Source organism: Coturnix japonica, chromosome 2 (assembly GCF_001577835.2).
Source record: "Coturnix japonica isolate 7356 chromosome 2, Coturnix japonica 2.1, whole genome shotgun sequence".
NCBI lineage: Eukaryota > Metazoa > Chordata > Aves > Galliformes > Phasianidae > Coturnix > Coturnix japonica.
The window spans coordinates 79,120,526-79,146,691 of record NC_029517.1 but is presented as its reverse complement, the minus strand read 5'-3'; the positions used below and the strand labels follow the sequence as shown (position 1 = coordinate 79,146,691).

Genomic DNA, 26,166 nt, shown 5'->3' with positions numbered 1-26,166 from the left:
TAGGAGCCTTTGTATATCTGCAATACATAGCAGGATTCAGCTACCATACTCCAGATGTCTAATTTAGGGTAAGCTGCAGTGCATCTTAGAAGAACACATCTTAGAAGTGTCCAAGTACGCTATGTCAGTCAAGGACACCTAGACAGTTTGTCAGCACTACCTGTAGACTTACACTATCAGAATAATACACAGACATTAGATGCCCAATTATCACTGCAGCTGGACATTTTGCAATATTTGCACACTTTCAAGTGTTGCCATTTTCTTCGTGCCTCTCTTCCATCAATCTCAAAAGAAGACTCTGAGATCAACAATAATGCCAGTCCAGTATAGTCTGTGACCAGCTGACTGCTCTCCAGGAATTTACAAAGATTTAAGATGTGAGTGCAATGACTTATTCCCAAACAGGCAGTGCTAAACATATCCCCTTGCGGCTGATATGTTTTTCCAGTATGAACAGTATAAGTTGTGCTGGTGTATGCTGACAAATACAGATACTGGTGAACCTTTGAATTATAATATCTCCTTCAAAACTATATCTTTGATGAAATGCATCAATCTGTATAACAATTAGTCTTCAGCAATTTCACACAGAAATATTTTGAGATCTTCCTTTTTCCTGATTATTAATATGATACAATGGTCAGGAATCTATAATACAGGCATACAGTTGGAAACTGTTGAGTAAGAAAAAATTAAATGTTATGTAAGGAAGTGAACTTTTCTCCTGCATCACTTGAAGGCAAAAGCTTCCACATTTTTCTATGTAGATGTGTTGTTATTTTCCAAAAACTTCCCTAGCCACTCATGATTTATGATGGCCTCACCGTGTTTGGATGTGAAAATTGTTGGTGGTTCCTGTGTGTTCATAATCATGGATAGCAGCTGCGAAGATCATAGCGAAGATCTCCAGCTCTGTCAGCCAATGCTGAAAAGAAATTACAGAGCAATCAGATCATTTTCCCAGGCATTCAGGCTTTTGTCTTTTAAGGCAAGTTATCCCCCGCTGACAGGCAGTGCTGCACATCCTTGCCTTTCCCCTGCAGCCTTCCAGCTGTCTTAAAGCAAATTTATCTGGCTGATACACCAAAGCTGAATCAGTGCTTTTCCTGATGCTTCATCTAAATAAACTGAACTTCAGCAAAGCAGATTCAAGAACAACAAAAAAAAAGGCTTAAATCATAGTGAGGGGAAACAGATGCCCTTCTTAAAGAACAATGTGTGAGGAAGAAAGAGGAAAATCCTGGGAAGAAAGAAGTAAAATCACAAGAATACCCATCTTTTTCAATGACTTACTAATACATGTGCATGTGTGCACATACCACAAAGCTATGTATTTTCAGCTTGATTCAATTTTGTAACAGAGCCTCAAATACATAAAAATGTCACCAATTTCCACTAATCAGAGGAGTTTTTGTCAATCCCTGAAAGACATATATCTTGTTATTCATAATTCATAGAAATAGCTGATAAAGTCCAGAGATTGTTCTCGTTGTTTTTTTTATTTTTTGTCCCTAATTACCTAGTCAAAGTCATATTTTCAATGTGATCATCACTTTTGACTTTGATTTCTAAATCTATCAGATGCTTTTAATAATTTCCAGAACTAGCAGAGCAAATTCTCTGTGTCTCGCATGGAAGTGTGCATGAAGAAAAGGAAAAGCTCGATCACTGAATTCCCTCACAGAGAAAAAACGGCACCCACAGACATTCATCAACACTTCCTGAACACTTACAGGGGTGAAACAGGGGATGTGAGCACAGTGAGGCAATGGGTGGTGCGGGTTTCAGCAGTGGCAACAGTGGGTCACCTCTGCTGGAGCTGAGCAAAGCATGCAGACTCTCCTTCTCTGCTGGTGAAAATGCACAGTTAATGATGGTGGGGACTGTCTTCAAAAGCAGCGCTTTGTAGCTGAGAATTTGCTCCATTAAACAGTGTTACTGTGCTCTTCGTAGCTGTTAGAATTTCCATGAAAATAAGTTGGAGTCATTACTTATGGAGAGACGTACATAATACTGAAGAGATAGATTCCCTCTGACAGAGGTCCCTGAGCCTCCCTGACATTTCAAAAGATGCATCACAGCAGCAGTTGACTTTGAAAAGTAGGTGGGCACAGGTAATTTACTAGAAATCGGTACATGATTTCTAGTAGCACATGAAAGAAAATGAAGATCTCAAAATAACTGAAGACACATATTTAGTGGGTTTTTCTGATTCTGCTTCTCTGCGACTGGAATCTGGGATACACAAGGCTGTTAATTTTGCTCTGACTTAACTTAGCACTCAAAAACTGGAAAAACTGTTTCTGGAATTCTCTTTCAAGTTGACAGAACCATAAAATGGCTTGGGTTGGAACGCACCACGAGGATCATCAAGCTCCAACCCCCCTGCCACAAACAGAGTGGCCAACCTCAACTTCTAATACTAGACCAGGCAGCCCAAGGCCCATCCAACCTGGCCTTGATCACCTCCAGGGTTGGGTCATCCACAACCTCTCTGGGCAGCCTGTTCCAACAGCTCACCACTCTCTTGGTAAAGAACTTCCCCCTGACATCGAACCTAAATCTTCCCTCCTACAATTTAAAACCATTTCCCCATGTGCTGCCGTTATCCACCCTTTTAAAAAGTTGACTCCCTTCCTGTCTGTAGGCTCCCTTTAAGTACTGGAAGACTGCAATGAGGTCACCCCACCTGCTTCTCTTCTCCAGGCTGAACAAGCCCAGTGCCTATGCTACGGCGGATTGCATATAGCAGAATTGGCTAAATAGAACCCAGAAACTGTCTGCAAGATGTGCTTCCACTGAGGTGTTACTGGACTCTATTTAATGGCATTAATAATGTGCAAGAGCCACTTAATGCTTGACATGACACACCTTCAGAATGACCTGTCCTTAATCTGGGCTGACCCCTTTATTTCAGAGAAACGTTGTCCATACAGCAGAGGAAAAGCTAATGAACTGAAAGAGTTTACCTTCTCTAACTGAGCTGAGACCTCCCTCAGCCACACTGGTTATCGAGGCATGAAAATTATGGCACTCATCAGCACCTTCACCACACCAGAACCATCTCTGCCACTTAAAAGCTAGTAAGAATATGTCACAAAGAACTTAAAACTAACCCTCTAAAGATAAGGTCTGCACAGTGGAATTACAAAAAAGAAAAAAAAAAAAAAAAAAAAGAAAAAAAAGAGAGAGAGAGAGAGAGAAATAGCTGAGAGCTGACAGCTTCCCCAGGCAAGACCAGGAAGGCTATGAACAAGGAGCTGGAATCCTAAGAACACCACATGAAATGAAGGGCAGTCCCAGAGCCCAGGAGGCATCTAGTCTCACTGAAACGTGGCAAAACAAGCACTGTGAATCCATCCTCAGGACAGGTGCCCTGAGAACCAGCATCCCTCCTCCTTCCTCAAAATTACTGTGGTGGAAAGACAAGACGACACCGTCATCAGAAACACCACCAAAAACAGCTTAGTTTGTCTTAGTTCAGCAACAAGCTGCAGAGTTTCTTGGCATGTTGGCTGTAATTTAGTCCGTGTGCACCAAACAAAAATACCTCCCTTTCCTCTTCATGTGATGTTAGCCTATTGAACACTTTCATGCTGCTTGAAGTACACTAAGAGTCAACTGATGGGGTGCAGACATCTGTGGAACTGGGCCCTGTGCCCCTCAGCCCTCTTTTCAATATCACTACTCCAGAGGTGGCAGGGATCCAGAGATCAAATATGACCTGATTACTTATCTGGACACTCAATCGATCCTCCATCTATTCTTTGTGCACTGTCATGTGTGGCCTGACTTCACTTTCAACCACACATTCATTAGCTGGATGGAGAAAACACTTAGAACAGCAATCCCAAGTCAGCCCTCTCGTCCTCAGAATGAAAAAGCCACCACCAAACATCAAGGATCTCACAGACCCTCCAGCGGACCACTCATGCCATCCCAGCACAGCCTCTCAGAGGACACCAGGCCCTCTCCTCCCCACTGCCCTCCCTTGGGGATCAGGGCAGATGAGGCACTACCTCCCCTATGCTCAAGGGACAGAGGTGAAGGACAGCAAAGGAGAACTCCCACCACCCTTGAAACCCAGCACTTCTTTATTGATTGCATGTCCCTAGGCTGCCTGCAGGGTGTCAGTACCCTTTGTGCCCTCTCACTTCCTGTTGGGCAACAAGCTGCCTCCACTTGCAGGCAGCCAGGCAGCTGCCAAGTAGAAGGCTCTCCTGGCCTGATCCTGCCCATCCATCAGTACAAATGGATTTGAGGCATGGGATGAAGAAGGGACTGGAGTCTCCATGGGGCCTTTTACCCAACGGCTACAAGTTCTCTCTAGCAAGCACAATGGCACAAGTGAGTCCTTCCCAGAAAAGGGTCCCTCAGTACCCCCTGTCCTTCCTTCTTCAAAACTGGGGCAACTCTCAGGCCATAGGCCCCAACTGCCGTGTTTGGGTTGCCATGGAACACTGGTACACAGATGATGTCACTAGTGTTACGAGCACTGCAACTGCCGCAACTGCCATACTGGTGGGCAGAGCAGAGAGAAACAGCAGCAGCAGTTCACAGCTCGCCACTAGTAATGGATCCTCCTCCCCACAAGAAAATCAGGTGGGTGGGGAGGAGGCAGCTGGTGAAGCTGATTGAGAAGGAGGAGCCCATGGAGGTGGATGACCCTCAAAATGAAGAGGAACCCATGGAGGTGGATCCACCTGTAGAACAACCAATGGACGTGGATCCACCTCCATATGGGCTGAAGAGACGGCGCCCAATAACTAACATCAGAAATTGGTGAGTGATAGATTGAAAAGAGGTGCCAAACTGGGTTAAGCAACAAATTATTTCATTTTGTATTCTGAAGAAAGCTTAGGTGATTTGTTCCTTCACAGAAAGGGAAGTGAAATCCCAACAAGCTGACTTGCTAGACTCAGCCAGGAGATCAGTGGCAGAGGGGAGAATTCAGCTTGGGTTTTTCACTCATCCTCACTCCAATCAATTAAAACAGTTACCCAAATCCTCACGCAGATTCTTCTAAATAATCCCAAATGCCTCCAAATGCACAGACATTGCCATTTACAATTTTTCTATGGTACAAATGGGTTCTGCTGTGGATAACAATAATCTCTTTACCAAACAAAACCTACTGCCATTTCATTCTGTATTAGGGATGCCAACTCCTGTACGTACCACTACACCTGTCTTGAAAAGGAGGCAATGGACTGTTTGTGTCACATCTGCAGCATGCATTAGGTTGTGATAAGGATTTTTGTGTTTGCTGTATCCAACCTCCAGAGCTTCCACAAAGGACACCAGGGCAGAAATGGGGATCTGAGAAAAAAAGCACACCATTAAAAATGAAAGAATCACATGTAACAGCTAGCATTTGGAGGAGATCATTTTCAGAAGAGGCTCCAGAGAGCAGTTTGTACTGCTTGTACTTCCCAAATAAATAACATCTTAAAACACCTTAAACAAGTATTGAAGAGAGAGAGTGAATCAAGCTCACTTCCTCGAAAAGGCTTTCCCCATCCAAACATGAAGCCACATTTGGGGGATTTCTGGGGAGCACACTACATGGGTGGTGGCAGCTGCGTGTGTATATGAAACAAGCAGCAGGGATTCTCCAATGCTTTGCAACAACTACAATACCCTAAACCTTTGTATTTCTACAGTTAGAGTTGCACAGCCATTTCTCTCTTGAGTATGTATCCTGGGGCAATGCATTTCTCACCAGTTATCATCTTCAAACATTTCTCACCAGGCGTCAGAAGATCCTGAAGGAGGCCAGGAGTCAGAGAAAGTAGGAGTCCTGCCAGAGTAAGTGTCAGCAGAGAAAGGGCAAATGGAATCTTTGGGTGGGGATAATGGAAAACATCTCAGAGCAATGCTCCTGAGACCCAAATGTGACTCTGTTCACAGTTACAAAGGAACTGTTCAAAGTAAAAGATATGGAGTACACCTTTTACTCCACCTTAAGTAGTATTTGCATTTTGAAACCCATAGCAAGCCAATTTTTCATTTCTGGTTTGCATGCTTGAGACTCCTAAGAACACTGGGAGAATGACACTATCATTCCCACTGCATTCCATTCTGTGGAACTCCACCTGCTTCATGCTGTCCTACTATAATCAAATGTTCTAATTGAACGACATTTGGTCCTGGTTGCTGCAGAAAGATTCTCTTCCCCCTTTAGGGGAAATGACAGTGACCACAAAATCTTTACAGACACCTTCAAATGCAGCTGAAATCATTGCAGTCTGAATGGAACAAAGTAAAATAAGAATGAAATAGAAGAAAATGCAAGGTGGAAAAAGAGACCCATCTTGTAACTACTGACCTTGAAACGACTGATCAGATCATAGCGTGTGAGAAGTTCATAGAAAATGAATTTCAGTGCATGATCTCCACTGGCATCGTTTAGTGCAAACACATCAAAGGACCACTTGTCTACATTCTGCAAGAATGAACAGAAAAGAAGGTTAATCTGGTCTTCCATTTCATCATGATAGTTCAATTTCTATCGCTTTATGTCTACTAATGGGTGATGAGAGTGTACAGATTTTATTTACAAAATTCTCAATTTCACTTAATCAATAAGGAGTCTAATTTACTCCTCAGTACAGCATGACTCACAGTTGAGAAGTTTCTATTCAGAACTGAAGTTGCTTGCTTATTCAAGTCACAGTGATCCACCAATTGAACCAGCAAAGCATAAATGCAAAACAAATCTTAGTCTGCCTTGGTAAATGAAAGAGTCAGTTGGATGATAACAGGGGAAAGCTACGAGGGCATCGACGAAGTGCGCGCCCAGACAGAGTCGCTCGCTAAAGCGAAACGCAGTATCATTCAAGACTATACGCACTACTGCATCGTTCAGCAGATGATAACTCGAGCTATATGGATGTTAGCGATCGAGAAACAAATATCTCAAGCTGCCTTGCTTGACCCAAAGAGATCTTAGATCCTTTTGACTATGGCAGCTTTCATTGTCCAAAGACAGCAGGATTCTCTTTTTTTAAGGACGTGAGTTTTTAATTATCTGCAAATATTTTATTTTTTTAAGTATGAGTGAGTTAACTGGGGCTTTTCATAGTAATGCTACACTAAGTGCTAACAATGGCATAAAAAATGAGCTTTACGACATCAAAGTAAATATCTAAGTGCAATTGAGAGAGTTACAGTTAGCTGTAAATGCTCTATTAATGCTGCAGGGTGCTCAGTCAAGAGATGGAAGAAGACAAGTTCAAATGCCATCTCATTAAGCTGTAGTATAATGTATAAACTCTCTTGCAGAAAGTTGAATTCCATCTCAACTCCTACGAATGGCAGCATGAGCCAGGAGCACTACACCATCTCCAACTCCATCTCTGAAGAGGATGCTCCCTAATCATCATGAAGCTCACTTGCCAACTCCTGTGCCTCTCTTGGACTGTTTTTATTTTATATGTTTCACATGTTTTACGTGTTTTACATGTTTTATATGTTTTATATTTTTTATGTTTTACATGTTTTATGTGTTTTACATGTTTTATAATTATATACTGTTAAAATCATATAGTTATATAGTAACGTAGAATATACAATATTAGAATGTAGAATAATAGAATGTACTTTTATAATTTAAATATGTTATGTATTTTATATTTAAATTTATATTTATTATATAGTTAATAATTAATTAATTAAAATAGTAATTTTTTAGTAATAGTTTCATTTTCTCAAAATAATTCCATTGCTTTGGGTTACTCAGTGAAGGCATCCTGTTGGTCACCGCAGCAAAAGAAACCAAACATCACTCAAAAACAAACTAGTTGTCAGTCAGTGTCATCTCAATCATTGCCATTCTCACTCTGAGGGGAAAGCTGATTATAGAAAGCCAGATCAGACGAAGAGATGTGTTTATACATTTCTACATCATCTTTCATGATTTATTCCAAGATGTAAGACAGCTGTAACTCTGGGATTTCTTTTGTCTTTACTTAGCTGTACTGCATTAAAACAAACAAGAAAGCAGTTCCCAGTAAGAAGATGGGATGGAGGCATTTAAGACAAAGACTCTTTTCAAAGACAGACCACTTCTTCTAAACAACTCATTCCTATTTAAGCCACATCCATTACCTACCACAAGACCATTCAGGCAGATGCTTGTTCTCAACACTGTTTTGAAAAAAAAAGACATCCTAGAATGGTCAAGATGACATTATCTCACCCTGAGCAAAATTAGTCAGCGCCTTTGTTGGTATTCAGGGGTCCTACTTCCTCTAGCTCAGTCCATACTGCTTATAACCTTTAATATCATAAAAATACAGAGAGGGAAGAAGAATTCTGTGAGGCTTATGCCCATTGAGCATAGCTGACAGGTCCTGCATTGTTCTGTCACTGCTGAGGAATTCAGCAGAAGAGGTGCCTTTATAGGCATGTTCTCTAATTATCTGCCCACAAAGTGCAGAGTACAAATTTATGAGATCCCATCTGCAGGATTACACATGTAAACCTGTGGCTGGGAAACGGGGTAAATGAACACTTCCATTTTGAAAATGAATGTCATGTTGGATCATTCTTGTTGCACTCAGTGGACCTTATGTAAATTTTCCCTATCTTTCAATAATTTTTGCTATCCAAAACAAAAAAGATTCAGTACCCTGTGTATCTTTCCTGAGTAGACTGGAGCAGAAAGACTGTTTCAGGAGCATTACCGTGGTTGTAAAATGTTCTCTGTACAACTACTACACCTTTGCAAAGCTGCTGTGGAGATAGTTGGTGGTTAACCTATATTTATGGTATTGGCATAGGTACCCTGCCTAAATTGAGAAGCTTGCAATTTCCCCATGAATGGAATCTACTTTTTCCAACTGCTTGTCATCTCTCACATTTCATCTGAAACCTCAAAACTCTAAGATTATTATTCCAATGCCGATTGTCACCTTGAAGATTCAAACCTGAGCAGTGATAGAAAATCCCTTCACTCAGGACAGCTGATACATTTCCTTCTCCACTTCTCTGTACACACATTTTCATTCTTCCCTCTGCAAAGTCATGATTGATTTCAACATATTACTGTCATTGGCTTCATAGCTCAACACTAGAACAGAGCTGGAACCTTCAAGGATACGAACATTTTCAAGTTCTGAACTGTACTTTTTCTTTTGCTCTAAGAATATTCCCGTAGGCCAGTAAACTATGAATGGACCTGAGGTTGATTAGACATCAGGAAGAAGGAAAGGGCAAGTTAAAACACTCCCTTCCCCATGTAATACGTCACAGTGTTACCCTGATGCTTTGTGAAGACACCTCAGCCTTCTCCCAACATCACCTTTTTGTTGGGCTTACCTTTAGCACTCCAATTACAGCTGGTGGGTAGCTCAAACCGACCATATTGGACGTCCGCCTGTACATTCTACCAAGAGAAAATAGATAACGCAACATATACATACAATTATACAATACAATAATGAAAAAATTTGCTGTTACAGGAGATCCTGTATAGGCCAACAAACTTGAACTACAATGATTTTTCTTCCTTCTTCCTAGCCTGTGCACATGCTCTCTATACCATCTTTCACAGTAGGGCCTTAACTCAAGGCCATACAATTCCCAGTATCTCATACATTGGTCCCCAGGCTGGAGATAAGGATGAATCTGTTAATACCAGATCTTCACCAGAGGGAAGTCTGCAGTCAAATAAACAAGATGCTCCCCATTTTCCACTGCAGCAAACCATACTGCCCTTTCAGTTTCTGTAGTTCTTGCTTGTCCAGCACACAAGCTCATTCTCAGTGTACTTCAGAAATCATCTGCAGTCAGCAAGGCATCATCTGTAGTTCAATACCACTATTACTTCTCTCTCTCTTTTTTTTTTTTTAAATCAGTTCAAAATTTTTAGGTGTTCTTTCTTTGTGTATGATAAAGACGAAGGACATAACATTGGTAACCATACTAAAGGATGCACTGAACTATGTACTGGAATTTATATTTGTTTTCAGGCCATGTTGTTTTTAATAGGCTATGTGAATTCACAAACACCCACTGTTAAAAACACCTTTCCACACCTCACTCTTTTTTTGCACTTCAGAAACACAGGAGTTAAAAGAGAGGATGGAAAACTTTCTTCTCCCATCTGACATGATCATGTGTGAAGTCCTTCACTTCCCTTTCACGTTCTGCTCTCAAACACAAATGTCATGCCCCTTTAGAGAAATTCTCCCACTGCCTAAGTCACATAATTTCTTACCCCCTCTTCCAGGACCCAGCACTTTTCAGACAGTTCAGGCAAAGGCCCTCTGCCTTAGCTAAGGAGGGCAACAGCCCTTTTCTGATGCCATTTTACATCTGAATGTTTCCTCTTTCATTTCACAGTTATTCAAATCCACTGGGTAACAGCCTCTGACTACCAGCTTTCTGCCACTCATTTACATCCTTCTCAAGCAAGTCCTTCACTGAGAGTGTACGTTAATTCACTAATAGCCTGTCAAACATGGGAAGAATACTTCCCAGGGGAAAGGACAGCTAATGCTGTCCTGTTAGCCTTACCATTATTGCAGCCACTCTTAGCACACATGCAGCAATTTCTTGAGTTTTCAGGTACGAGATTAAATAATAAGTGTAATTTTAAAAAGTCAGCAATCAGAAAGTGGAAGGAGTCCCTGTGCGCCTGTGTGGTCTGTGATCCACTGTGTGATACACCTACCCTCCTATGCAGAGAACTGCTAGGCTGTCAGCACAGTTCTGATCAGTGACAAAAGGTGTCATGGAAGCCCCACCCAGCACCCACATTCCTGACTTGAGTTTTGCTGTCAAAAGGCAAGGTAGGGCCTAAACCAAACTGACTACACTTTAAAAACTCTGAGTCCCAACCTAGGACTACAAAGAGATGTCAGAATTATTTCACCTGTGCTATTACATCTGTATTACGCTAAAAACAGATCCATATGTGCTGCTTCAGGCTGCACTCTACTAGAAGTTGTTTGCCAACCAGATCTTTGTAGAAACAACTTTAGAATCATATTAGAGACCTCTTCACTCAGTACTGCAGGTGCAATTGGCAGTGTGCATGACTAGCTACTAGAACAAAGTCATTACATGTTCCTTTACCTTTCCACAAATATCCCTGCTTGTACTGCATGGACAATGCTCCTGAACCGAGGTTTCTCCTCTGTCCTTTTGAGCATCATCCCCATTTGCCGTGTGAAAGTAGAAGCCAACCAGTCCCGGACCTCTGAGGGCACAGAGTCAGATTGGATGTCACTGAGCTCATCTTCTGTGTCCAGTAAACGCCTAGAAGAGGAAGGAAAACAAAGGGTAAAAGAACTGCCTAGGAGACCATTGCAACATCATTAACCAAAAAGAAATGCACATCTATTCTAATAAAAACCTAATGAAACCTCTTTCTGCACATCTTCAACAGATCGTTTGTTCTCTTGTGTAGTTAAATACTAAATTGTGAAATTAACTACTAGGCTGACAAACAAGAAATATCAGCTTTCTGAAGCACAACTACATCATCACCCACTCACATTTCATCTTCAACTCATTACTATTCCTGATCTTTCAGCCTGTTAGAGATCACCGACAGTCACATCTGTCTTCACAGTAAGTATCACACAGTCCTATCCTTTCCTATTCTGACCACATGTGGTGACTCAACACTGAGGTAACAGCACATAACAGAAAGGGAAACTCTTCTGCAATTTCTTATCTGCCAATTTCTACCACAAACTTGAGTAAAACAAACAAACAAACAAACAAACAAAAAACACCTCTGAATTTCAAAGACTTAGTAAAAGTTAATTGATTTAACTCTATTCAAAAGAAATAGAGGAGTACGAATTTTGAACTTTCCACAGAAACTTTCACAAAAAGTGGAGAACAATTATTGTGAAAATCTTTCTTCAAGAGAACATATGCTAGATTTATGATTGTGTTTATCTCCCCCTTGTCATGTGAAACTCCAAGAAGTTTTTATATCAAGAACTGAAGATCTTCTCTTTAAGAAATACATTGTTCTAACAATATTTTCTCTGAATAATAAATCATGACTAAAGTTTTCCAACTGATGTGTATATTACAATTTTGCATACCTGGTACTCCCTAGAAGACAAATATGGATACCTGTAATTCGCTCACCTAGTTTCGTCAATGTACACTGACTCAAGGACCGTCGCAGCATATTCCAGGTTTTTCTTTAGGTCTACAACTGAAGCTTCCCCTCTCTCTAGTTGCTTTACCAAAGATCGCAACCTGGAAGAGGAAGATAGAAAATGGTTAGAACAAAGAGAAACAGGTCTGAGAGTGTGAATCAGTTAAAAATTGGATCCAGCATGACACCTAACAAACATGATTGGCATATGTAAGTTTTGGGAAGCCCATGCAACTCTCTTAAAAATATCAGTCATCATGACATTAAACAAACACTGCATTATACTTAGGCTCAAGTAAGTCAGTGAGATGTGACAGTTCCCAGTTGTAAGGAAGTATGTTAAAACAGAAATCACTTGGATTTTAACAAAGGAGTTAAAAGAGACGATTTTGTTCCAGACAAAAAAATCAAGTAACTTGACGAGCACTATTTGTTGATAAATTCAGGCACTGATGAAGGCTGCTTCACATACAAAGATGAAACAAATGCAAAGGTGTGTGTTTTTACAAATACTACTCCAGAAATACCATGCAAAGTTAAGGAAATACTAGTCTACCTAGACTTCAGCAAAGCCTTTGACATGGTCTCTCACAGTATTCTCCTGGGGAAACTGGCTGCCCCTGGCCTGGATGGGTAAGGAACTGGGTGAAGGACAATGCCAACAGGTAGTGGTTAATGGAGTTAGGTCCAGCTGGTAACCCATTACAAGTGGTGACCCCCAGAGGTTGGTACTGGGGCCCATCTTGTTTGATATCTTTATTGATAACCTACACGAGGGGATTGAGTGTACCATCAGTGAGTTTGCAGATGACACCAAGTTGGGAGGTGGGGTTGAACCTCCTGAAGGGAGGTTGTGATGAGGAGGGGTTTGGCCTCTTCTCCCAGGCAACAAACAGGACTCGAGGAAATGGCCACAAGTTGTACCAGAGGAGGTTTAGATCAGACATAAGGAAATTTTTTTTCCCTCAGAGAGTGTTCAGGTGCTGGAATGGCTGCCCAGGGAGGTGATGGAGTCGCTGGCCCTGGCAGTGTTCAGGAAGCATCTGGATGAGGAGCTACAAGATATGGTTTAGTGGCTTATGGCAGCAGTGGCAATGGGAGGACGGTTGGTCTAGATGATCTTGTAGGTCCTTTCCAACCTTGTAATTCTATGATACTGCAAGGTCACTTTGGACTATCCCACCTATATTAAACAGAATCCACAGAAGTTCTCCTATTAGGTTTTTACTAAGGGGAAAAAGAATTTCTAAGAACACATGTCTATGCAGATGTCCTCTTAAAATACTTTTTTTTTTTTTTCCCTGTGACAAAGATAATGAACATATTTTCACTTTTTCCTTTTGTATTTTCACCTCCTTCATTTTCTACTTTCTGTTCCAAAATTGGGGAAAAAAAGAAAAAAGATGCAAGCTTAGAATTAGAAAATTATCATTCCATTAAGAGACCATGGGATAAAAACTTCACACATTAAAATGTTTTTGTCAGTGTCTTCATCTTCATTAAGCAGCAGTTAAATACAAGTTGAAAAACACATTCAGCTGTGCAGCAGAAATGACAAGTTGTCTGTCTTGCTCACAATGCAGGAATGCATTGTAGCCATGTCATCTAAAATCTGGCTTCTGTCTAGCACACTAGACTTCCTCAGCCTTTTCTATAGCCCTGGGAAAATTATAACCTTTTCCACAAGCCAATCCACAGCTTGTGCCCAAAATTAACTCCCTGCTCTCACTTGATTTAGCATGTCTGGAGCCCAAATTGCTCAACAATTATATCAATGAAATTCTTCATGCAATATGAATATCTGTATTTCCTTGCTATTACACTGCTGCCACAGTATCAATGCTTTCAATTAAAAGCAATTTCTACTGGGCTGAACTGAGAAGCACCCAGACTGGCCACGTGCACTTGCACAAACAGTAAGTTCCACCTAGATTTCCTTCTGCTCCCTGTCCCTTAAACTGCAGAGAAAGTAAAAGGCTGCAGAGAAAGAAAAACAACAACAACAATAACAAAGCATTGATTATTTGTCTAGCGCAGTCACAGAAACACCATTCCAACAGGCAGTGGTATCTTTGACACAAAACTGCATATTCAGACATAGGAAGAACCATGAACAGGAGGGGGCCACCTACTCTGGCAGATCAACTCATCTACTTGCTTGTTGTCAAGAAAACAACAATATGGTTCAATAATTAATTCCTGATGACACAGAGGGGAGGGAACAACAGTAAGCAGTGGTTCAGAAGCCTCCTTCTTTCATCCCATACATGGGTAATCTAGGGACGTGATCCCTTAACTTGTTATCAGAAACACTGCTTGCACATGAGCCAAAGGAGTCAATATTGCAGGGTTAACATTATCTTGGGCTCCTCCTGACTTTCATTTCATCGATTTAACCACCGGGCAGCTCTGTGCCACAAGTCATTCAAAATTCATGCTCAATGGCAGCACAGTGAGTAACTGTTGCTTCATAGCACCAACATCCATCACCGAAGATGATTATCCAGAGTATTGTGTGCATCAATCATCTGGAAAAACTGAAGCACGGTCATTACAATAAAATCTTGCCAAATGATCAGCTGCTCTCAGGTGAAAAAAATTATGCTCTTCCTGAATCACTGAGTCACAGCAACTGCTGCCTGTTACTTCTACTAAATGAGGGACCAGAGATAGATTATCTTTAATGCATTCCATGTATCTTAGTTTGTTTGAAATAGTCCTAAATTCAATCACAAAGTTAAGGCCAGGCTGTCTCAATGAAGGGCATCCAGGCAAATTTATTAGCTGGAAAATGCCATTTCAAGGTGGCTGAAGCAATTGTGGAATTCAACAAAATTCATGAAACCATTTTAACTTAAATAAAAACATTACAACAAACTTTCTATATATTGAATTCTTAGGAAATTATACTAATGGAATGGAGCAAAGGGCAAGATTCCGACTTCCTCTCTTTACTCCATAGACCAGTCATGGCAAAAGGAAGCTGGGTTCACTTACATGTACCACTTACAGGAAAATGAGAAGTCTGTCAGTCCAAAAGGGAAACATGACCATGTGTAATATCCAGGTTGGATAAGAAACATTTCTGCTCAGAAGGAGTGGTCAAGTATTGGAACAGGCTGCCCAGGGAAGTGGTGGAGGTGTTCAAGACACATACAGATACAGCACTGATGGATGTGGTTAGTGCGCATAGTGGGGATGCATTGGTAATTGGACTACATGATCTCAGTGGTCTTTTCCAACCTTAATAATACTATGACTATGCTCTGTTTTGTAGGAACAAAATATTTTCTTCAACCAAAGCATGTTTTGCTCTGTTCTGTTTTTAGAAGTTCATTTTGGAATGATCAGAAACCCCATTCTCAATGTTCCTTTTTTTTTTCCCTTTCTGTACCAAATTTCTACTGGGCCCAGTCCCACTGAAGTCCAGACAATTACTGTGGAAAGAAAAGGAGACAACAGGTGTTAACCACCTCCAACAATAAACTGCTTTAAGAACACTGCACACATCACATGTGTTTCTCAGATTGCAGTCACCAGCAGAGCACCTACAGAGAACCATTGGTCATATGATATTAGCACTAAATCTAATTGTTTAGTTATAATGATACAGCTAATGCCTTTCTAAATGAGATTTGCAAAGGAAGATATTTTCTCCACTCCAAAATTCCATGATATCCAGTCCACAGATTCCCCATGAATGTGTGCCAAATACTATATTAAAAGTTTGAGAGCCCTTGTTCTCTGTAAAGTTGTTTCCCATTTTATTCCTTGGAATAATATCTTCACTGCCCAAGGGAAAAGCCTATGCTTACACAATGCTGAGCATTTTCAGCTTCCTATGAGCCCACAGGAAGCTCACACAGGTGTAAACTTTTGAAAAAAGGGCTGGGCTGTTTCCAGAAGACAGCTTCCCACACTGCCTACAGTTTGTACAGGGAAGTATCTGCTTGCATTCACCATAAAAATCCCAGCCAGCACCTGCAAACAAGCCCACTGAACTCAACAGAGCAATATATCGGTGTAAAGCATGCAGGATGGCTATTCAGTGATGGTGAGAGTTTATCCAAAGCCTATGCTGTTCCACAGTCCTGTTGGGAGACATGTAATATTTCCTTAAAATATTCACTAGCATGTTTATGACCCAGGTAGACAGAAGATAAATGAAATTAATGAACTCAACTTAGTGCGTGAAACTTACACAGCTCTAAGACCCCAAACCACTCTAAATCCAAACTGAATAACAGGAAAATAATTAATAATAATGGAGCTGTTTTCAGGGCATTCCTGAAACATTACATTTCTGAGTAACTGCTCCAACTCTCCTCTATTTCATTCAGAACAGTATCTGTGTACAAATGACTACCCTTAGTTAGAGGGCTTGTTTTGATATAGAAAAAATTATATATATATGTAGCACTACATATCACTCCAGAGAATATTAACAGCAGTGCAGCCTGTATACCAGTCAGCTCCCATTAACACGCAAAGTGAATGGATTAAATACTTGAGGCAGGTTCCTTCAACCAGTATGAAGTCTGCAAAGCTGCATGGCTCATCTCCACTTCTATTTCCAAAGCTTTAAGACTGTGATTCTCTGCACATTTTCGACAACACATCTCATCATTTCTTCTTATACCACTTTGTTTCTACCAAAACTTCTCTCTCTCACTAAGAAAGACACAGCCAGCTAAAATGAGCTACTGGCTTCCTTCCACACTAGCCTGAGAAAAAAATGTGTCCCGTGTCCTTCTTCCTTCCTTTCAAAGAGCACAAATAGAGAAAAAATCTCCAGAACACATGAAATCATTCCTCGGCTACAGTTCCACATAAATAAGACAGTTTATTGTTCACAATAGTTCTGAGCTCTGTACTGACTTCTTCTGGATGGTGAACTGTAATTCCTCAAGTGAACTGTAAGCCTCGAAAATAAAACACTCTGCATTGGTTTAAACAAATCTCTTTAGGCTGATAGCACTGAAAGCAGAAAGGAGATCCCAAAAGGGGGACCATAACTGCTAGGAAAGCTGGGAAGTATTCCAGAAGAGAGAATATCCCTTTTCAACTCTTTCATAGTTAGAGAGTTTAAAGTTTTACTGATGTACCCAGAGCACGTGGAAGAAGATGATTTTGGAGACAACATCTTACTGAAGTTGACAAAAACTGCTGTATGTAGTAACACAGCATCAGGTTCACCAGAGGTTCACCAGCTAAAGCCAAAACATGAGATTGATTGAGGCCATTTGCAAGTTCCTATGGATGGAAAGAATGCTATCAAAGTTAGACACTTGTGGAGCACTTTCAGCTTCAGCAAATCCTTGTGGCTCTGACTCCAGAAGTCTGAATAAGAGGTGCCTTCTGCTATCTGTTTGTGTTTATGCAGCTTTTCTTAGTCAAACTACCCTTGAAAAAAAACAAGAGAATGATTTCAAAAGCACCTCATTTGTGATAGCATTTGTTTGATACCCAGCTCAAATTCCTCTTTAAGAATAATTTAAAAATTTAATTAAAATAACCAAGAGGCTTCAGAAATTAACAAGATAGTAATCAGAATTATTAGCAAGTAGATCCATTTGCATAAATTCCAGCTTCAGCTTACATACAGGAAAAGCCCAAGGGCTGCATATGACAAGCTGCAAAGACAAAGTCTGCTGAACTGAGAGACAAAACAAACGTATGGTACAAATTCCTTTCCCTTTTCTGGCAAACTATGATAAGTAACAGTAGAAAATTCATGAATAATATTGAGAAACAGATGTTCACCATACAGTGAACCATGTTTCTATTCAGACACTGCTGCATAGAAATAGGTATGCATCTGCTATCTTACTCTGAAGGACAAACTCAAGAAATCTGATATTCTATGGGTATATCACAGTTAGAGACCCTGTGCAGACCAGCTAAGCAGGGATCACATAGAAAGTCTGTCAGATGGTATCCAACTATATGTAAAGAAACCACAGACCTAATGCACATGACATTTAATGCTGCCCAAAAGGAACAAAGGCAGACTGCATGTGGTACACCTCATAGTGCAGCAGCCTCAGTCAGCTGGGTTGCCAAAGGCCTCCATGATGGGCACTGAAGACCCTCTGGTGCTCCATTTAAGTAGCAGGTATTAAATGCTGAGGAACAGATCCAAACTAGAAAGACAGCTTCAGCAGGAATTTTCCATTTGTGTTGGTTAAAAACAAGTACCTGAGATGAGTCGTATAAATTTATGTTTGAGACAACTGAGTACACATTGTCAGTTTAATGTTGATGCATCCAATGATGCATTTCTATCAGTTTTACAGAGACTGAATATTTTTCTTTGAAACCACAATTATCACATTTATCAATCCCTGAACAAGACCGTTCTGCCAAATGATGCTAGCAGATTACTCTGTGCAAGACTGTATGTCAGAGGTTCCTGCAAGCTCTCTATTTAATGCTCACTGCAGAAATCAGGGAGAGTTCAGTAGATTAATACCAAAATATTGTCATACTAATTGTCTCCCATCTGTTATCATTAAAATACCCACAGGAGAAAGTCTGCAAGTTGTTCACACTTTCCAGTTCCTAAAAACAACTATGTTCCAGAGCAGCTTTTAGAAACCCACAGTCAAGCAAGTGCAGAGCAGAGTACATACAAAGTGTGAAGTTCAGGCAGGAGTGTGCTGTGCCTACAGAGGTGTCCAGTAAGCAAAGGAAGAAGTTGTTCCCAGGCTGCTTCCCTTCAGATAACTCTCAGTCATCAGCACATCCTCAGATCCAGGTAAAAACTACATCTCACTTATATTCCACTAGCTATACTTAGAGGCAGGCACAAAACAATGGTGCATTCCTATATGATCTCAAAGTTCTTTCTTGGGATTGGCTTTGGAAAACTTATCACAGAAGCATAGAATTGCATTAGCTGGAAGGGACCTTTAGAAGTCATCTGGTCCAACTTCCAACTCCCCTGCAATGAATGAAGACATCTACAGTAGATCAGGTAGCTCAGAGCCCCACACATCCTAACCCCAAATGCCTGCATATAAGGGGCATCCACCACCTCTCTGGGCAACGTTTTCCTGTACTTCACTGCCCTCATCACAAAATAACTTTTTTTCGTATATGCAGTCTAAATCTCCCTTCTGTTAGTTGGAAACCATTTCCCCTTGCCCTCACACAACAGACATCGCTGAAGAGTCTGTCCCCTTCTTTCTTACAGTCCCCTTTTAGATACTGAAAGACTGCTATCAGGTCTCCCTAGAGCTTTTTCTTTCTTCTCTGTGGTTGCAATGTGACTATTCTATACTTCTCCTTAAACACGTCCATTTTTTCTACCATTAATTATCTTTATTTTGGAGGGATCCATTCCCAAAGTCAGCATCAAACACTCTTCTGCTTTTTGTTAAAGGCTGAAAAACCAAGGCTGCCTGAAACATTTAGCTGCACATGTTAAACCTGCCATATAAGGATTCTTTAACCTGGGCACTAACAGGAGAATCAGAGTTTTCAAAGAGAAATGGCAATTAGAGGCTATTATAACATGAAAGCTGAAGGCTGACAAAACACCAGTTAAAAATCAGCTCTGAAAAAGCTGCTTTTTTTTTTCAAAATAGTTGTTCACATAGTGGTCTTCATTGATAGATCAGTATTTGCACTTTAAACTGCAGACCACCTCCTTGCCTTCTATCATTATCAGCCAGACTAACAGATCCAGAGATAGAGTAGCTAGATACTACTAGCATTCCAAGCTTTCAAGTTTACTAATAAGCACATGATCTGGGTTTGTCCCTTAACCACAATCTGGTCGCTGCAGCACTGATAGTTAGAATATGCTAGAGGAAAGTATTTCTGAGCTACAATCATTTATCTTAGACTTCCAACTTCAATTTAGAGAGAAACTTGGAAATGCTATACAAGCATCGTACAAAGTCTAGGAATAAACTTTTGCATGGTGGCATCTCACCTCCTCATTTTAATTACAATAACTAAATGCTCTTTTTCTGAAAGAGAAAGGTCAGTGACTGCTCCAAGTAGTACAAATTACAAATTAAAAATGGAAAAGCTTCAGAAACAAGTACTCAACAACCTGATGGGCCAAAAGTGCAGTTGGCCAAATTTAGAGAGCTTGACTGGGAAGACACATCTTGAGGAAATGGAAACATTTGGAATTCATGGCTTCTTCATTGTAGCACAAAATAGATGACCAAGTAGGTATGAAACAATGCTAAGTTTGCAGTCAGAACCGTGAAAAGAAAATAGTGCAGCTGATGAAACAGTGCATTGTAGAAAACTCATTCATGGCTGTTTGTGTAAGAAGGAACAAAGACCACCTGAGATTTCCTGCAGCCACTCAATGGAACACAAACAAAGCACTTCAAAAACATCTGCTAGAACTAATCCAAGGTTAGAAAGGCATGGAAAATGTATTTGAATAGCAGTATTAAGAAAAGGGTGTGACAAAGAACAAGAAAAACTTGCAAAGATTGTTTATGAAAACAAATTTCTTACGCAAATTACTGTTGTGTTTACAGGGTCATATGCCTTCCATCTCCACTTCCTGCATGAACTGTTATGTTCCACATGCTATGGAGGAGTGCCTTTGGCTGTAGACATCTGCATCCAATTTGCCTTGCTCTCATGCTGTAAAGGCACTGAGACCTTCACAGCTGCAACACCCAAACTCTCTCCAGGCTCTGATGGAAGGAAGTATTAACCCTCAAATTATCATTCTGAATATAAATGATTTCCTACTTTCCCTAGTAAATTCTCATTCTTCAAATATTGTTAAGCAGGCATGCTGAAAATCACTGCAAGGATTAGTTTAGTATCTTGGCACAAATACTACCTTGTTTCTACCCATCTTTCCTTTCCTTCCCTTCCTATTTTACTAGTTCACCCTCAATTTTGGCTCTACCGTTACTGGTGGAAATTTCACTGGCAGCATCTCTGTGATTTGCTTTGCTTGACCTTCCTAAGGCCTATTTCTGCACTGTACCAGTAAGACTGCACAACAACATCAGTACTGCAAAATGGGATAAACAGATGCTGAAGATGTCAGAATGTTAGAGATTGTTAGGTCCCTTTGATGACCTAACACTTAGATGGTCATAATACAGATGCCGAGTGGTGTGCTCTAGCTAAAAACTTCTCACGACCTTCTGTCCAGTAACGAACAGAGTTTTTCACTACTACCATGTCAACTGACAACAGCATGGTAGCATCAGAGGAAAGGGAAGAGGTGTATAAGGACAGCTGGTCTTTTCAAAAGAATCGCGTGAAGCCTACAGAGAACAAGGAATCTGTGCAAGCTACTGATTTGCCAAAGTTTGTTTTATTCTTCAACTAATAGAGAAAAACTTTTGAAGGCACAACTGACCTGCCTTTTCCCAATTTATACTACCTGCGATTTCGGTGTTGGGTTCACATGGCAAGGTTTGGGTAGTGGGCAGAATGCTCACAGAGTTGAGACCTGCAGCTCCCCCATGTCAGATCAGAGCCAGTTCCAGCTTCTGCATAAGGAACCTGCTGCTGCCAGAGCTGAGTCATGAGTGATGCTGGCTGTGCTTCTGAGAAAACAGATTTAAGAAAGTGAAAAACTGCTGTGCAACAGCAACTGGGGGAGAGGAGTGAGAATGTATGAGAGAAACATCCCTGCAGCCACTGAAGTGTAGAAGATGTAATAGGTGTGAAGCAGAATTTCTCAGCAGCCCAAGAGAGTCCCACGATGGAACAGACTGTCCCACTGAACCCTATGAGCAAAATGCAGAGCAGATCTCTACATACAGCCTGTGCAGAGATTCCTGCAGTGGAGCAGAGATTTGAAAGAGCTGCCGCCTATAGGGATTCCTGCTGGAGCCATCTGCTGCAGAAGGATGGGCCCTGTGCTAAGGAGTTGTGTTAGACCAGTGCTTGGAGAGCTGCAGCCTGTTGGAAGCCCAGAGAAGATCAGTTTGGGATGGACTGCAACCTGTGGGAAGGACTGCATGCTGGGTCAGGGGCTGAGTGACTATGAAGGGGTGGCAAAGAAAGCATTATGGACTAACCACAGCTCCATTCCTTGCAGAAGAGAGTAGACTGGAGATAAGGTGTTTTTAGCTTACTTTCAGCTCTTGCCATTCTGTGCTGTCATTAACTAGCAACAAATTAGTCTTCTTCATGCTGAATCTGTTTTGCCCATAATGGCAATCAGAGAGGTCCCTTCCAACTCTATGGTTTCTGTGATCTTAATCTATGAGCTCTTTTCATCATATTCTCTCCCCCTGTTCTGCTGAGGAGGGGGGAGCAAGAAAGAGGCAGGTATTGCACAGCCACCTACCAGTGCTAAACCAGAAGATCTTCATGCCTGCCTCCCCTGCCACATGACATGCTAAGCACGCAGATTTCTGAACAGCTCAAGTCAGAAGTGGCAATGGCAGATTTGAATGGAATCTGTGCTCTTGAGGTTTGTCATTAAGGCCTGGAATTCTCTTAACACCAGGTGTGTCCAATGCACGGCCTGCAGGTGAGGTGTGGCCGTGGACAGCTAGCAGTGCAACTGCAGAAAACCAAGAACTTTCAGCATTATGATGAATTTTCAGTGAAATTTTTCAGGAGTTAATTGTGCACAGCTTGAGCACACACTGTGTAGGTGGCAACCGAACAGTGCAGAGGGGAAGGCAGTGATAACTCCACAGCTCATATATGCAGCTTACACACTGTCAAATTTAAACACACATTCATTACAAGTTTCACATCACTATACCACTCAGCGAGTAAAAGATTACTGACGACAATGTTTCAACTTACCATGTGAATACATGCAGTTTTTGTTAGTACGCAGATATGTAAATCTTGCTTAATTATTAAACATGGACTTGTGTTATTTTGAGAAATAATTTAATGAGTTAACATATTCACTGAAGAAGAAACATCCAGAATATTTGTGTGGTGCTGACAAATTTTGTAATATTCAGTGTCTCAAAAAGCTCACAAGAAGCATAAAATAATTAGTGGTATGTATTTTTAGAGGATCTGACTGCTCATTTAAATGAGTTAAACTTGCATCTTCAAGGTGAAAATCAACTATGCTATGTTTCAAAAAACAGAGTTCAGAATGAAACTTAAATTATGGCAAGCTCAAGTTATGGCAAATAACGCACATTTTGATACACTGGCTAATCACAGACCTGTGAACAGCAAAAAATATGCTGCCATGCTTTCTGTTTTTATAAAGGCATTTAAAAATAGGCTTCAATATTGCAAAATAAAAAAAAAATCATCAATTTTTTTTCTATATTTGAGACTCTGTTTTCAGTCAGCTTAAATAAAGCACCTGCAAATCTTCAAAGTGAATGTATACAACTGCAATCAGATGTTCATCTCAAAGAAAAATTTGATAATGTCACTTCACCAGATCTCTTTAAGACATATACTACCCCTGACTTCATCACAGTCATGCTTTATTCACGTCATCGCTTTTTGGCATTACATATATTTGTGAACAGCTGTTTTGGAGGATGAAATACAGAAAAAGTAAAATCAGATCAAAAATCTCTGATTAACATCTTGAACCTCACTGAGAACTCAAATTACTTCCATCAAATCAGATATTGATGCCTTAGTTTCACGGAAATGAGGTTAAATATTTCACTAGTTTTATTATTTTCTTGTTGTTGCCCTCTTTTTATGTTTTAAACTAAAAAGCATTTTTAAAGAGTTTTGTTACTTATAAACATTAATTATAATACATACTTTAGATGTGGCCCAAGACAATTTCTGTTAACTCAGTCTGGCCCTCCTCAGGCACAGGCTGGCCTCCACAGGCAAGCTAAAAGCTCGGACACCTATCCTTGACACATTCTGTCACACTGTGCAGTGCAAAAAAAGATTCAGAGCTCAAGCTATGCATAGTGTTTGCATTTGTTTGAATCTGGAATGGCAAGTGGGGAAAGGCACATCATTACCACGTCTTTTGTCCTTTAAAGGTGTCTTTGGAAACATGAACTTGTCTGAACTGTATTTGAGATTGTCGTGGTAGTTTCAGAAGTTCCTGGTCTTTGACTAAAAGAGGAAAACTTGGTAGGTTTGGGTTACACGATACAAAAACTCTGATGGCTCCCAGAAGGCTTTACTCGTCCTCCAAAAATCCTTCATCTTAACAATGTACTTACGTTCTCTTCTAGTATTGTCTGGATCTAAAAAGATCCAAAGTAAACATTATTATTTGATTTCCCCTTGAGACAGTTATTTTGAATAGCTAGTGAATTCACAGATTAATCAAAGGGTTTTCCATGTCAGAATAACAATAAAGTTTAAAAAAAAAAAAAAAAAAAAAAGATGTTTAGTTTTAGCCAATGGGATATTTCTTAACGTCATTTTCTAAGAAAACAATGCTGATTCAAACTTTCTGTCTATCACCAGGACACCAGGAAACTATAAATCTCAAACAACGTTGAAGAGTTTCCTAAAACATTAAGTCTACACAGATTGCATGATGACAAATGGCCAATGCACGTGATTTCTGCTGAGGAAATCGCAAATTCACCGCCATTGTTAGGCAACAAAGAATCTGAAGGAAGCCTCGGCTCAGACACGAAAGAAACCAGGCATCATCTGTGCCATGCCTGCATCATTTAGAGACCCCATGAGCGAACAGTATATTCAGCCCATCCCATACCTCTCAGCAAAAGAGTAAGGCCATGTTACCCAGCTGTGTGTGAGATATTCAACCGTTCAAAAAAATAAATAAATAAGGAATAGCCTATTACTTTAACTTGTATGTGGAAAATAGCCTTGAAAAGCTGCCTCTGAAATCACCAATGACATGTAGAAAAGCTGGAAACATTCATAATATGCCAAGAAAAGTTCTGCTGTCAGGAAAACTGCCCACAAAACTTCATGTTCATGGATTAAAACTGAATTAGAGGGGAAAATCCGATTGTGAACATTATGTTCTTTTGACTCCTGGTTTACACAGGTGTAGTCAGAACTGATGCTCTGAAAGCACACCAAAAATATTCATTTTCATACCGTATCCCTCTCCAGTGCAAAATCGAACCAACTATGTTCCTGTGTAAACACTGCTTGTCTTTCAAATTACAGAAGCATGAAGTTATACTTGCAATGTTTTCCTTTCCTTGGCACTTTTTCAGAAGCAGTGCAGGAGATGCACCATTCAAGCACTGAAGTAAAACAGAGTAAAAGAAAAAAAGCAGGAGAAAAAAAAAAAGCACCAAACTTTTGCAAATGTACATCCCTATCCCTCACAGTGTTGAACAAGCCATGCAGAGTTAAAAACAGGTAATATTTCTGGAGATAGTCAGGAGAATGTTCTTTGGACGTGTTTAGCCTTATAGCTGTCAGGGGGGTGTGAGAAGTGCACACCTGAGAAAACATTCAAAGGGGAAGGGCTAAAGAGGACTCTATTACGTGCTTTTGGGAAGGAAGAAGATAAAACCACACCCGTGCTATTTCTACTCCTTTAAAAGAGGCAACAGATCTACTTCAAAGCCCAGAACTGGTTAATGAAATTACAAGCTAGGCACAAATTCCAATTTCCTTTCTTTACAAGAAGCACTCTGGAAAGAACTTTCTTGTAGGTCTGGCATTCTTTGTATGAGCACTTTCACAACACGTTTTTGCAGATGGAAAGTTCAGCTACAATATTTTACTTCTGTTTACCAATGGCACTTGTAGACATACTGAATTTGTATGGGGTATCAGCTGACACCACTACATAAGCACTTGTGATACCTGCAACAAAACTTGCTTGAGATTCAGACTCACCATCAGTGTTGTCTCATTGACCTTCACACTACAGGTAGGATAATTTTTTACATTAAACAAAAAACTGTGCGAGAAAGTGCTGGATTCTGCTCAGCAAAGTCAGGACTTCAAAAACAAACAAACAAACAACCCAAGGAATTGCAACTTTTGTCTTTATTTCACTGTGTTGTTAATATAACTTGATTCTATTTAGTAAGATGCTTCTCCTGTCCGGAGTGCAACCACAGCAAAAAACACAAAACAGAGCACCTACCTACTGCATAAGCACTAGTACAGGCAGAAAACTCATCTCAGCC

The 26,166-nt window shown here is 40.5% G+C and overlaps 1 protein-coding gene across 8 annotated transcripts in view; it reads right to left on the bottom strand.

Moving 5' to 3' along the window:
- PDE1C (phosphodiesterase 1C) overlaps positions 1-26,166 on the bottom strand; it is a 307,971-nt gene that overhangs the window by 52,090 nt on the left and 229,715 nt on the right. For all 8 annotated transcript variants that reach the window (XM_032442568.1, XM_032442569.1, XM_015855053.2 and 5 more), the window contains 6 exons: positions 12,118-12,231; positions 11,086-11,268; positions 9,325-9,391; positions 6,332-6,448; positions 5,182-5,322; positions 828-928 (listed from right to left, as the gene is read on the bottom strand). In XM_032442568.1, coding sequence (XP_032298459.1) covers positions 828-928; positions 5,182-5,322; positions 6,332-6,448; positions 9,325-9,391; positions 11,086-11,268; positions 12,118-12,231 — 723 coding nt within the window. The remainder of the gene's footprint in view (positions 1-827; positions 929-5,181; positions 5,323-6,331; positions 6,449-9,324; positions 9,392-11,085; positions 11,269-12,117; positions 12,232-26,166) is intronic.